Below are 14,918 nucleotides of genomic sequence, written 5' to 3'. Positions count from 1 at the left end.
TTGACTGTCCTGGACTCTCTTTGTAGACTAGGCTGGCCTCGAACTCACAGCAATCCTCCTGCCTCTGCCTCCCAAGTACTGGCATTAAAGACATGCACCATCACCGCCTTGCTAAGAAGTTTATGATTAATAGGTATTTTTATTTGTAAAGGAAAATGTAAACCAGTTGTATTCTGGAAGATTATTCTTTTAGTTCTTAGTTTCTGATTTGAGTTTCTTTTGTGTTTGAAAACCATTAACCCAATTTTAGTTTAGGATGCGTTATACTGAGTTAATTTAAAATTTCTTTCTCTTTCTTAAAAGTTCACATGAGAGATCCCAATAATCAACTGCATATAATTAAAAATTTGAAGATAGCAGTAAGCAACATTGTCACCCAACCACCTCAGCCGGGAGCCATTGGGAAGCTTTTGAATGATGTCGTTTCTGGCTGCCAGCCTGCAGAAGGATTAGTCGCTAATGTGATTACAGCGGGAGATTATGACCTTAACATCAGTGGTATGTAACAAGTGTTGTTATTATTTTTTAAATGAAAATTCCTTTTGTTAGGAAAATAATTCTATGTCTTGGAGACCTTTCAACCAAGTACTTCAGTGCTGAAAGGGTACTGGGGCTGGGCCTACAGAGCAGAGCTGAAAGGCGTTCCCAGGAACTTCTTTGTTTTATTCTAGCACCTGGAGTAAATAACATAGGGTCATCAGTGTTTCATGATAAAACTAACAGTAGATAATAGATTTTAAAAATATTTAATATTGTTATTAAGTGAAAAGCATGTTATACTTTTAATCTTGCTTGGTGTTAACTAGAAATGTTTATAAAATGGATGTAGATACATAGTTAAGTTCCTTACACTGGTTTAGATAGTAACTGTTTTCATGATAAGACTGATAAGGAAAACAATACATAAATATGTAGAATGAGTTAATATTTGATCTGATTTTTTTCCAGTGTCCAAAAGTCTTTACTTATCAAAAATACAAGAGTTGCCTGGGTGGTGGCGGATCATGCCTTTAATCCCAGAATTTGGGAGGCAGAGGCAGGCAGATCTCTGAGTTCAAGGACAGCCTGGTCTAGAAACAGAGTCCAGGACAGCCAGGGTGACACAGAGATACCCTGTTTCAGAAACAAACAAACAAACCCAGAAGCATGAGGTGAATTTTTAAAGAGAAAAATATTAAAAATGTATTGTCTAATTGCAATCTCAACAGCTTAAAAACTGCTTTACAACAGCAGATTAATTTTTTAAAAGATTGGTACAATTGATATTCTGACTTTTATACTTGCTAATTCTATAGCTAAGATCTTCCTGTGCCAATGAGATGGCTCAGTTGATAAAATGCTTGCCATTGCAAGCCTGACAAGTGGAGTTTGAACCCCAAAAGTCATGGGAATGTGGCAGAGAATTGTGGTTACATATTTGTCCTCTGGCCTCCACATGGGCATTGTGGCACACGTGCACCCCTCATTAGCAACAACAACAACAATAATGCAGATCTTGCTGCTGTATACAGAGAGCGTAGTGGCAGCTTGTAGGTCACCATGGAATTTAGTCTGTAAGATGCACGCTCAGCAATATCTGTAGAGGGAGGCAGAGGCAGGTGGATTGATGTGAATTCAAGGACAGCCTGATCTACAAAGTGAGTCCAGGACAGCCAAGAGTACACAAAATAACCCTGTCTTGGGGGTGGGGAGGGGAAAAAAAGAAAGAAAGAAAGAAAGAACGAAAGAAAAGAAATATCTGTAGAATTACTGTGCTTTAGTCTGACATATCTTTCTTTTCCATTACTTTCAATTACAGCAACATAGATTAATGTCATAATTTTATCTTTTTAAAATTTATTTTAAGGTTTTTTATTATTAGGTATACAGTGCTCTGCCTGCATGTACACCTTCAGGCCAGAAGAGGGCACCAGACTTTTATATAGATGGTTGCAAGTCACGGTGTGGTTGCTAGGAATTGAACTCAGGACCTCTGGAAGAGCACCCAATGCTCTTAACCTCTGAGCCACCTCTCCAGCTCAGTTTTTATCTTTTTTTAATTTTATGGTGTTGGGATTTATCCCAGGGGCTTAAACATGCTAGCCCACCACTGAGATATACCAACCAAAAGAATTTCTATTTTTAGATACGGGGTTAATTAGTTTCTTGCACAATTTATTTTAATGTGATGCAGAATTTCAGGTACTTACCTGAGAAATGGTAGAATTTGAGATTTTGTTTGTTTGTTTGTTTGGTCATCAGTGTTGTGAGAGTGAGGTAGGAAGTCAGACGCCAGTGTCGTTAACCTTTCCTACTGTAAACCCTGAGTTAATCAAGAACTGAGGTACGTTACTAAGGCTTTGTTTCATCTCTGAAAACATGAACTTGACTAGATTAATTCTTTCTTCCTTTACTTCCATCCCCTCCCTGTTCTCTCCTTCTCCATCTGACCTCCTCCCCCTCTTCTTCCACCCCTTCCTTCTGCCCCTCCTGCCTCTACTCCTTCTCTTCCTGTCCCCACTCCTCCTCTTCTTTCCTCCCTTCCTCCCTCCCCCTCTCATTCCCTTCCCTGTTCTCCTGTTTTCTATCTGCCCAACCCCATTGCTGTGTTTTTTGAAACACTGTCTCACTATGTAGCCTTAGATGGCTGGCACCTCAGTAATCTACCTGCCTCTTCTTCTTGAGTCTTGGAATTAAAGGTGTGTACCATAACGCCCAGTTTGTTTGTTTATTCGTTTGTTCATTCTTTCTTTCATTTCCCCCTCCCTCTCTCTTTCTTTTCAGACAGGGTTTCTCTGTGTAGCTCTGGCTACACAGTCCTGTCTTGGACTCCCTTTGTAGACCAGGCTAGCCTCAAACTCACAGAGATCTGCCACACTAGATCTCCAGGCCAATAGGCTGACCTCCAGCTCACTATGTAGTTTAAGGTGGCTTCAACTTTTGATCTTATACCTCTGTCTCCCCTGGGCTTTTTGGGGCTATAGATATGTACAAAGCATCTAATTTTATACTGAAGTATTTTTTGCCTCCAAGATCCTTCACCCCCCTCACTTAGAGAAATAAAACAAAACTAGTAACAATGATAAATTCACATAGATTGCTTAAAACACTTAGAGAGAAAGCAGTTTTCTTCTCTGCCGTGCCAGCCTTTTTGGGTTTTTGAGACAGGGTTTCTCTGTGTAGCTTTAGCTGTCCTGGACTCACTTTGTAGACCAGGCTGGCCTCAAACTCACAGAGATTCACTTGCCTCCTCTTCCCAAGTGCTGGGATTACAGGCGTGTGCCACCATGCCCAGCTCTTTATTTTTTTGTTTTGTTTTATGGTGTTATATTTTCTCAAAAAAAGTTTTAGACTTATCATGGAGATCTAGTGTGGGGGTCTGAATGAGAATGGCTCCGCAGTCCCCATTGTGAGTGCTCAGTCCCTAGCTGGTAGAGCTATCTGGAAGGATAATGGGGTGTGGCCTTGTTGGAAGAGACATGTCACTGGGGAGGAATGGGAAGGTTTGTGGATTTAAAAGCCCATGTCAGGTCTAGTCATCCTCTCCACCTCATGCTTGTTTTCTCGAAACACAAGCTCTCAGCTACTGCTCTAGCTGTGTGTTTGTGGTCACATGTATGTTTGTGGACCATGTGCATACTTGGTACCCAAGCAAGAGCAACAGGTGCTCTTGACTGCTGAGTCATCCATCCATCTAGCTCTTCTAAATTTCTTTTCTTTTCTTTATGTGTATCTGTATGGATGCACAAGTGTGGAGGTCAGAGGATAACTTGGGAGTTGTTCCTGTCTTACTACCATGTGGGTCCTAGAAACTGAATTCAGATGTTAGGTTTGACAACTAGTGCATCTACGCACTAATTGAGCCATCACACTAGCCTTGTGTTACATTTTCTATGTCATTATTTTCTTGTCTGTCTGTCTGTCTTGACAGGGTCTCACTCTGTAGTCCTGCTTGACTTGGAACTTGGTGTGTAAACCATGTTGGCTTTGAACTGATAGAGGTCCATCTGCCTCTGTTGCCTGAGTGCTGGAATTAAAGGTGTGAGTCACCACACCTTGCTATAAGTAGCATCTGTATGTTGGTGTCCATGTCTTCATTAGTTTTAATTAAACAATTAATAATAGTTTTAAACTAATCTAAACAGTAAGGACAGTTAATTTTGAGGACAGGGATGATTACTTACTCTAATCTTTCTGTACCACCTAGTACACTTTCCATAATTTCTGGTTAATATTCACTACTTACAATATTATTTCTGAATATACTAGTTTACTGCAGGGCCAAATACTTCCTTTGTTTTTTTCAGGTGTTAGCAACCATCTTTAAAATCATTTTGCTCAGAATTTTTTGTATTCTCTCAACTTTCCTGAGTAGGACTTTGAATTTGTCAGGTCAGTTTTCCGTTCGTTCATTCATTCTTTCATCCATTCACTTTATGTCCTGGTGGTAGCCCCATCCCTCCTCACCTCCCAGTCCTACACACTCTCCCCTCTCCTCCTTCTCCTAATCCCCAGAAAAGGGGAGCCCCACCTCAGCTTGTCAAATTGCATCAGAAGAAAAAAGAAAAGAAAAAAAAAAAAGAAGGAAAAAATAAGTTGCACCAGGACTGAGCACACCCTCTTCCCTGTGGCCTGGCAAGGTAGTCTCACCAGGGGAAAGTAGTTGAAAAGCTGGCAAGAGAGTCCATGCCAGAGAGAGCCTGCCTCCCCTCAATAGAGGACCCACATGAAGCCTGAGCTACCCACTGGCTACATCTTTGTAGGGGGCCCTAGATCTAGTTCATGCAAGGTCCTTGGTTGGTGCTTCAGTCTCAGCAGGTCCCTCTGGGCCACGGTCATTTGGCTCTGTTGGTCTCCTTGTGAAGCTCCTGCCACCTCCAGGTTTTTTCTTCTTCTCACCACTTTTCCTCTAGACTCCCTATGGTTCTCTGTAAATCTCAACATCTGTTTTGAGACACTGCTGGGTGGAGCCTCTCAGAGGACAGCTCTGCTAGGCTCCTGGCTGCAAGCATAGCAGAGTATCATTAATAGTGTCAGGGGTAGGCTCTCACCCATTTCAAGTAATTCTTATCAATATCTCCTTCTAGAGTCTTTTCTTTCTCTATCACTGGTGTCTCCAGTGAGGATGGTATCATCCCCCATGGAACTGAAAATTGCTTTGGGGGCAAAATGTTTTAGTTATTACAAGGTTCTTATTTTTCCAAAGAGTCATGTCCATAAATGTGTAATTTTAAACATTTTTGGGTCAGGAGTGTAGCTTAGTGAAAGAGCACATGCTTAGTGTGTGCATGGCCCCAAGCTGGGAAAAAAATGGGAGGGAAGGAGTGGTTAGGAAAATAAGTCTAAAGACTGCTGGGAGAGGGTTGCTCCCAGTTCAAGGCCAGCCTGCGCTGCATAGTTCCAGGCCAGCCTGGAATACAGACTAAGACACTGTTAAAAAAAAAAAGCATAAGAACATTTATTGGTGAAAGATAACAAAACAGAAGTTGAAAAGTGTTCATCTACTCCATCCTGGTCTTGTAACTACTGAAGGCACCTTCCACAGCTGTCATCCTAGAGATTTTTATTTCTTCTCTTTATTAATACATCATCATTAGTATTGTGCATGTATATCTGTGATGTGAGTACCATGGCACATGTGTGGAGGTCAGAGGACCACATTATGAGGTTCTGTGGACCATACTCATTTTCAGACTTGTGTCAGGCAGCAAGGGCTTTTACCTCCTGAGCCAGCTAGCCAACACTCTGTCTCGTCTCTGTCTCTGTCTCTGTGTCTGCCTCTGTCTCTGTCTCTGTCTGTCTCTCTATCTCTCTCTGTGTCTCTGTCTCTCTGTTTGTCTCTGTCTCTGTCTGTCTGTCTGTCTGTCTGTCTGTCTCTCTCTCTCTCTCTCTCTCTCTCTCTCATATAGACAGATTCTTCTTTATAATGTAGGCTGCACTAGAGCTCACTGGCTCTGGGTCACCTCCACCTCAGGACTGAATTCTCCTGCTTGACTTGTCCTGCTTGACTCTTGCATGTTAGGATCATAGGCAAGAGCAACCAGCTTGATTCATTCTCATCTTTTTTGGTGAATTTTTCTTGATTTGATGGAGGAGTCTTTCCTAGTAGCTTTCTGAGAGGGATGTATAGAAAATAATATTTTTTAAGGAAAAAAATTCTTAGAATGCTTTCCTTTTATTTTTTTGTATGGGTGCTTTACCTGCATGTATATTTCTGCACCACATGTATGCAGTGCCTGTGGAGGCCAGAAGAAGGTGTCGGCTCCTCTGGGACTGGAGTTACAGATACTTGTGAACCACCATGTAGATGTTGGGAACAGACCCTGGGTCCTCTGGAACAATAGCTGACTCTTTTAACCATGGAGTCATCTCTCTTTAAGATTTTTGAGAAGTAAATGAAAATGTATTTTGCAGTTGACCGATCATTTATCTGAACCAATTAGAAACATTTTCCCTCAGATTTGATACTTGCCCTCTTAGGAGCTTCTAGTATTGCTCTTAAGAAACCTACTTATTCTCAGCTTTAAATAACTCAGAAGAGGCTCTTTGCCCTGCTGTTTGAGATGCACGTTGGGCCACTTAAGGCTTCTGAGCTCTCTGCAGTGAGCAATAATAGCCATCTGGTCTTGCGTGGTCTTTAGTCTTGTGAGTCTTGAATTCTTTTTTTATTTGAAGTTGTTCTCCACTTCTCCACCCTTGGAACTATTTTTAGTTGGATGTGGAATTTTAATGGATAGTCAGTCTTCTGATCATTTTCATGAATATTGCAGTTTTTGTCATTTTTACTTTATATTGCCTCTTATATTGTGATTTTACTGTTTCCTGTCTCTTAAAAACAATAGTTCTTTGAAAACAAGTGTGGTGGCACATGCCCTTTAACTCCTGCAGAAGCAGAAGGATTGTCTGAATTTGAAAACAGCCTCGTTTACATAGTGGGTTCCATGATAGCCAGGACTCCTTTTTTTAAAAGAAATGTTAACTCAGGATATTTAAAAATCAGTTTTAATTACTTGTTGGTGGCTTTTTGTTTTGTTTTGAGACAGGGTTTCTCTGTGTTACCTTTCTTGTCCTGAACTCGCTCTGTAGACCAGGCTGGCCTGGAACTCACAGTGATCTACCTGCTTCTGCCTCCCGTGTCCTGGATTAAAGGTGTGCGCCACCACACCGGCTTGCTAGTGGCTTGTTAACTTTTCAATTTTCTTTTATTCTATACCCTTTCTCTCATTCATACTCTTTCTTTTTCTTTTTTTTTTCATACTCTTTCTGTTTGGTTCTTTTCATGTTAGAAGGTTCCTCGTATCTGTTAAAGCAGGTTTCTTGTTTCACCCTGAGTTGTTAAGATGCTCCTTTGAGGGCACAAAGAAGACTCATCAATCAGTTCTTTGTATTGTGGTAAGGCTGTGTAGACTTGGAGGTGTTTGGTTTCCAGTACTTACTATATGTAATTGCTTTCTTTGGGGCCATTTATTTTTCTCTAGAGATGGATTTTTAAAATTGCTTTCTGTTAACTATGGCCAGGCAGTGGTGGCACACACCTTTAATCTCAGCACATAGAAGGCAGAGGCAGGTGGATTTCTGTGAGTTCGTGGACAGCCTGATCTACAAAAGTGAGTCCAGGACAGCCAAGGATACCCAGGGAAACCTTGTCTCGAAAAACTGGAAAAAAAAAAGCGGCTTAATAATTTTCTATTATTAGGCTATAATTAACCACAGTGGTATTTTTCTAACCTGCTATCAATCAATAAAAACACAGACACCTGTTATATTTTAAAATACCCTTGGTTCACCTGGGGCAAGGCAGATATTAATCCTCTAAGCTACCTCCCATATCTCCCTGCTCCCATCCCATGCCATCTGCTTCTAATAATTCCTACTGAGCTTCCTCCTATCCATAACCCCAAATACTTGCAAATCATCTTTATCTAGGCCAAATCCTCCAGCCTCGCCCGGCCATGTGCTTCTTTCTCCACCTAACTCTTCTCTTCCTGCCTCCTTCCCAAGATCTTCTGGTCTCTGACTGCTTCTTTTACCAAGAACCTCTCTGTCTCCAAAGCCCGTGAACCTTAGCCACACCTTTCCCATTGCCCTGTCCTGTTGCGTTGGTTTTTTATTGGTCAAACAGGAGTAAGTTTTTAGGTAAGGTTACAAACATTTTGGGGTATGTGAGTCTGCTCATTTGGCCAGCAACCAGACCAACAGGAATGGCTTTAGTTTTAAGTATTTTCTTAAAGTACTTTCTCTAGATAGCTTATAGAAATAGTTGTTATTTGATTGTTAAACTTACCTAATTATATTACTTGTATTCTCAGATCCCTTTCAGCATTTTTATTCAAGAGTATTATGTGCTATTTGCTTTTAAAAGCAGGACTATTAATAGCTGACCTGTTTAGACAAATTATCAAAAAATTATTAGGGTAAACCAAAACAAACATTTTCTTTAGCTTCTCCACTACCTAGGCTATCTCCTTTCAGTTTATTTATCTGGCTGCTGCGGATTGAGCCTCACTCAGGCCCTGCACATGCTAGGTATATGCACTCTATCACTGAGCCACAGCCTCAGAGCTTAGCTTTAGTTTTATGTCTCTGGAAACTAGGAATGAAATACAATGAAGTACTACTGAAATAGTTAGAATCTAATTTCGTCATGATAGATTGATACTCTGAGGGTTTTTGTTTTGTTTTGTTTCGTTTTTTTCCAAGACAGGGTTTCTCTGTGTACCCTTGGCTGTCCTAGACTTGCTTTGTAGACCAGGCTCACAGAGATCCACCTGCCTCTGCCTCCTGAGTGCTGGGATTAAAGGTGTGTGCCACCATGCCCTGGTGGCACTGAAGGTTATTTTAAAAGCAGCATTATCCATTCTCATGCAGGGTTAGATATGTTGAGAAGTGTGCATCTAGTTTTTACTGTCTGTACTAGTTTTTTAGACTGAGTTGGCATACTTTTCACTCTTCTGTTTAAGCAGTAGATGTTAGGTATTTACCTCATAAGCCTGGCTTAACATCGCCATATTTTCTTCATCAGATCGGTCAATTAAAGCTAGTGTTCATTGGTACAGTAATTGGAAAGACACTTTAATGAAATTGAAAGAATCCTCGTTATATACAGGTAATTTCTTGTGATGAGTCTTTCCCCCAGATTGTTCTCAAATTCCTTCTTACCTATTTTATTGTCCATTGCCTCTGTTTCTGCTACTTTTCATATTTGTGCCAGTTAACATGTCTTTAATTTTTCATATATGAAAGTGGTCTTCTGGCGCTTTTAAACTTTTACCTGTTCATCATCTATTATCCATTGTGCTTATTTTTTGGTTCATAGTATTTTTCCTAAATCCATGCATTGCCCTGGAATAGCCTGGTTTGACCTGCATCTAATTTTGCTAAAAAAGAAAAATGTACTATCCCTTCCAATCAAGGCAAAGTACATTGTATAGAGATGCTGCTAGTCTCCAGACTCCTGTTGTAGCAGAGGATAACCTTAAACATCTCATCGTCTGCATTCTTAGTGCTTGCTTGTCTTGTTGAAGGAAGCTATCACAGGGTATCATGGCTACTGTTTCACTTGCCAATAAAAAAGATAGTGACTAACTATGTACAAGCATTTTTAAGGTGAGAGAACTGTCATTTTAAGTGTTAAAGTCTTATGTTAAACACAAAAATTAAAAAGTACCATTTCTCCTCCACGTCCTACAAAAAGCATACTTAAAATTACAACACAAATAGTTTGGCAGTTAACAAAGTTAAAGGCAGACAAAGGAACCACACATGTTCACAGCACCTAAGGAAAACACGTGGCTGAGTTAAAAACTTGTTCACCTGTCTGAGAGATGAAAACTCATTCCTGTCTTGCTTCCCACAACCGTGCTTAATGTCTGTTTCCTCTATGCTCACGAACTGTTTCTGAGTATGTATCTTGCTTTTTTCTTTTTTCCTCAACTTAATTAAGAGTTATATATACTTTTATATATAACTACGTTTATAAAGTTCCAAAGTCAAATCATGAAACACAGTTGGGATTGTAGCTCAGCGGTAGGGTGCTTGTCTGTGATGCATGATATTCTGTGTTTGATTCTTAGCACCACATAAGCCGTGTGTGTTGGCACACACTGTAGTCCTAGCACTTGGGAGGGGGAGGCAAAGGGGGCAGAAGTGTATTAGTTTAATTTCTGTTAGCTTTGGTTAAATACCCTGACAAAAGCCACTTAGGAGAGAAAAGGTTTATTTTGGGGAAGAAATGGCCTCAAGGGCAGCCAGTCTTGAAGTAGATGAGAATATGGGCCCAGGCTAGAAAGCCTCAAAGTCCAATCTAGGGATGTGTCTTCCACCAGCAAGGTCCGCCTTCTGAAGATCCCAGAACCTTTCCAAACAGTGCCACCAGCTAGGAATCAAATATTCAAATACATGAGCCTATGGGGACATGTTACATTCAGATCTCCACAAGGACTTCAAGGTCACCATTCTCGGCACAGTGAGTTCAAGTCAGCCTGGTCTCTATGAAACCTTGTCTCAGACACCAGAACAAAAGACCAAAGAAACCCACGGGACAGAGTTAGCCTCGCTCTATACTCACTCCTCTCCCTCCCTTTTCCCTCTGTCCCTCTCCTTTCTTCTTCCTGAGAGGTAACTGATTAGACTCTTGTGGGAGCTTGGAATCAAGTTCAGGGCCTCATGCATGCTAACAAACGTCACACCAAAGCCCTCCTGTGTTAGGGTTATCTCTCCATTGTTTGTCTTTGAAAATATAAACAAATATGTGTGTAGCTTTTCACATTTTTTCTTTTATTACACAAAATGTGTACTTTTTGGCTGCTACTTTGTTTTTTGAGACACAGTCTGGCCCTTACAGTGTTGGTTGTCATTGAACTCACAGCTATCCTCGTGCTGCCTTGGACTTGTAATGCCGGGGTTCTAGGATGAGACACCATGCCTAGATTTGGCTGCTGCTCATTTTCCTTCACAGCCTTATGGAGAGAGTTTCCTCTTTCTCTTTTAGTTACATAGTATACCATTTAATGGTTGGACCATATATAGTTTACCTAGTGTACCATTTAATGGATGGACTGTATGTAGTTTACATAGTGTACTATTTAATGGGTAGACTTTTAATTTAGCATAACTTTTTTTTCCTTAAATTTTTTCCCCTTGGTACAGTTGATCATGTAGCCCAGGATGGCTTCAAACTCTGGATCTTCTTGCCTCTATCTCCTAGTTGCCAGGAGTCCAAGTATTTGTTGTCACACCCAGCTAAAATCCGCTAATACAGATAATATATTATGGCATGGAAATTTGGGAGATTACTACCAAACATAAACTTTTTCCTGTGACTACAGTTTTTTTCTTTTTGTTATTGTTTATTTTGTTAATTTTTAATCAACAGTAAGGCAACAAAGGTGAACAAATTAATCAAAATTGTTATGGTATATAGCCATTTTGTGAAGGGAGCCATTTTCTGTGACATACTTTGTTACTTAGTAAAAACACACATGAACTTTTTAGCTGGAGATTATTTTTAACTGATTTGGAGGGAAGAATTTGTTCTGGTTGGTGAGAAAATTAGTTTCCTATTGTGACAAATGCATACAATTGTGTTATTCATTCTCCATTTACATGAAGAATATAGTTTTGCTGGGAAATGTTATAATAATGTCTTCCTAACCAGACTCCAAATATGAGCATTTCTTTGCTTTTAATAATTTACTTATTTTTATTTTATGTGTGTTGGTGTTTTGCCTGCATATATATCTATGTGAGGGTCTCAGATCTGTGAGTCACAGACAATTGTGAGCTGCCATGTGGGTGCTGGGAATTGAACCTGGTTCCTCTAGAAGAGCAGTTAGTGCTCTTAACTGCTGAGCTATCTTTCCAGCCCCAAAATACCTTTTTTTTTCCTCCAGATTTATTTATTTATGTATGTATGCATGCCTGCAGAATAGGGCTTCAGACCCCATTATAGATGGTTGTGAGCCACCATGTGGTTGCAGGAATTGGACTCAGGCCCTTTGGAAGAGCAACTAGTGTTCTTAACCACCGAGCCATCTCTTCAGCTTTTTTTTTTTTTTTTTTTTTTTTTTTTTTGAGACAGGGTTTTTCTGTTTAGCTTTGGCTGTCCTGGAACTGTGTAGACCAGACTGGCCTCAAACTCACAGACATATGCCTCCCTCTGCCTCATGGGTGCTAGGATTAAAGGCATGCGCCACCACTGCCCAGTATGAGCATTTCTTGTAGAATATTTGTTGTAGTTAGTATTTTTTGGGAAGTGTGTGTGTCAGGGTCTCTCTGTATAGTACTGTGTAGACCAGGCTGGCCTTGAACTCACAGAGATCTTCTTGTCTCTGTGTCCCCACTGTTGGAATCAAAGGTATGTACACCTGGCTGCAGTTAAAACACACACACACACACACACACACACACGTAATCAAAGGTTAGACAGGGCTACATAGGGAGATCCTATCTCAAAACAAAACATTTAGCAAACAACAAGAAACTTATTTGGCACTAGATGAGATATGGTATTTGGCCAATGCGTATAGTTTTTTTTTTTTTTTTTTTCCTTCTTCTCACTTTCTAGTCACTTAGGCCTGGTCCTCTAGCCTCCACCTTAAAAATGCTAGGATTACAGACATGTGCCACTATGCCTGCCTAACTGGCTTTGCCCAGCACCCTTACTTTTTCCCTTGCTCTCTCTCGTTCACTCAATTGTCTGAGGCCTGATCTCACATTGTAGCTCAGGCTGTTGTCAGGTTTGTTATCATCCTGCTTCCATCTCTTGAGCGCTGGGATTAGTGGCATGAGCCACAATGCCCAACTAACTCTAAGTTTGGTCAACTTTTTTTTTTTTTTTAAGATTTACTTATTTATTATGTATACAGTATTCTGCTTAAATGTGTGCCTGTCTGTACATCAAAAGAGGGCACCAGATCTCATTATAGATGGTTGTAAGCCACCATGTGGTTGCTGAGAATTGAACTCGACCTTTGGAAGAACAGACAGTGTTCTTAACCTCTGAGCCATCTGTCCAGCCCCAGGTATGTTCAACTTTTAAAAACACTAAGATAACGATATTGGTTGCTAAAAAGTTGGCTTGATGATAAAGTCATTATCTTTTGGAATTCTCTCTAGAAAGGCTGTGGTGGGTTCGTGAGATGGCTCAGTGGGTAGAGGTGCTTGTTGCTGCATCCTGACCACCTGAGTTCAGTTCCTAGAACCCATGGCCGGACATGTGGCACACGCTTATAATCCCAGCACTTGGGGAGGCAGAGGCAGGTGGCTCTCTGTTTCAGGACAGCTTGGTCTACAAATCAAGTTCAGGACAGGCGGGGCTACACAGAGAAATCCTGTCTTGAAAAACCAAAAGCAAACAAAAAAACCCTCCACATTGCATAGGGTGTGTGTGTGTGAAGGGGGGATGGTAATATGTAAAAATGTTAAAAGGCTTTGTTGTGGTCATGCTCAAGTCATCAAGCTGTAGAATTCACCACATACCCATCTTGACATTTTGAGCTAGTTGATTCTTTGTGTATGTGGAACTGGTTTGCTCTGTGCACTCTTTAGATGTCTTTGAGTTTCTGACTTCTTCCCCTTACTACCAGAAGTCATGTCTCCTCTGTTGTGACAACCAAAACTACCTTCCAGTACTTCTCAGTTATTACTGAGGGGTAAAATCAACCTTGGTAGAGAGTCAGTGTTGTAACGTGTTATTTCTTATGAACAGGAACTGTTTGTGACCATGAGGTGACTGCTACAGGGACCTAACGTTTAGTTACTTTGATATAGTAAGTACATAGTTCTGGGGATGCAGCACAAGCTTAGGAGTGACACTGTCTTTCTACAAACCTCAGTAATTATGTGTTTGCGTGAATAGTGTAAAATGTATGACATGTATGCTGTATCTCTTCGTGTCGGTGATTTGATGTATTTATATAAAATGTGGCATCTACAAATGAGAGAAATTGTTGTTTGCCTTGATATCAAATGTATCTTAAAGTACAGATAAAAATACTTGTTTATTACTAGAAGTTAGTGTCTTTTATAACCTGATTTTGATGAATTTTACTCATTTTGTATGTTGTTAATTTTAGCTACTACTCCATGGTTTGAGTCTTACAGAGAGACCTTTCTGCAGTCCATGCCAGCATCAGATCATGAGTTCCTGAACCACTATTTAGCATGTATCCTTTAAGCCATCTGAAAGGCAGGAAGTCATTAATCATAGAAACAAAGACAAAACTGTTGAGAAGTTATAAAAATGGAGAAATTATTATTGTTGTTATTGTTATCATTATTGTATTTGTTGAGATGGGTTTTTCTGCAGCCTTGGCTGACCTGGAACTTACTCTGTAGACCACACAGTCCTTGAACTCAGATCCACCTGCCTCTGCCTCCGCCTCCCAAGTGCTGGGATTAAAGGTGCACACCACCATCCATCCCGGAGAAATTAATTTTTTATTGGTAATGATATCACATTCAAAATTATTTTTCTTTATTTTAGACGTTTTGATCTGGGTAGTTAAGAGGTGTGTGTGTGTGTGAGAGAGAGAGGGAGAGAATATGTGTGCTGTATTGCTGTATGCTCATGTGGCTGTGCAAGTGTGTGTGCACATGGAGGTCAGAGGAAGAGGTCTTCCTTAGATGCTCAGGCTGGCCTTGAACTCACACTGTAATGCAGAGACAGCCTTGAATTTGTCTCAGCCCTCTGAATAGCTGGGATTACAGGCCTGTGCCATGAGTCATGGCTAGAAGATCTCCTCTAAAATTTATATTAATAAGACAGTATTGCTGGGTGTGGTGGGGCACGCCTTTAATCCCAACACTCGGGAGACAGAGGTAGGTGGATCTCAGTTCGAGGCCAGCTAGTTAGTTCAGGACAGCTAAAGCTACACAGAGAAACTCTTGTCGAGAAAAACCAATCAAATAAATAAATAAGGCGGTGTTTATCATTGAGA

The 14,918-nt window shown here is 40.6% G+C and overlaps 1 protein-coding gene across 6 annotated transcripts in view; it reads left to right on the top strand.

The window, feature by feature from the left end:
- Trappc8 (trafficking protein particle complex subunit 8) overlaps positions 1-14,918 on the top strand; it is an 84,321-nt gene that overhangs the window by 12,046 nt on the left and 57,357 nt on the right. For all 6 annotated transcript variants that reach the window (XM_051163663.1, XM_051163662.1, XM_051163657.1 and 3 more), the window contains exons 2-3: positions 304-498; positions 14,055-14,144. In XM_051163663.1, the coding sequence (XP_051019620.1) occupies positions 304-498; positions 14,055-14,144 (285 nt within the window). The remainder of the gene's footprint in view (positions 1-303; positions 499-14,054; positions 14,145-14,918) is intronic.

Source organism: Acomys russatus, chromosome 20 (genome assembly GCF_903995435.1).
Source record: "Acomys russatus chromosome 20, mAcoRus1.1, whole genome shotgun sequence".
Lineage (NCBI taxonomy): Eukaryota > Metazoa > Chordata > Mammalia > Rodentia > Muridae > Acomys > Acomys russatus.
This window is presented reverse-complemented; position numbering and strand designations above follow the sequence as displayed.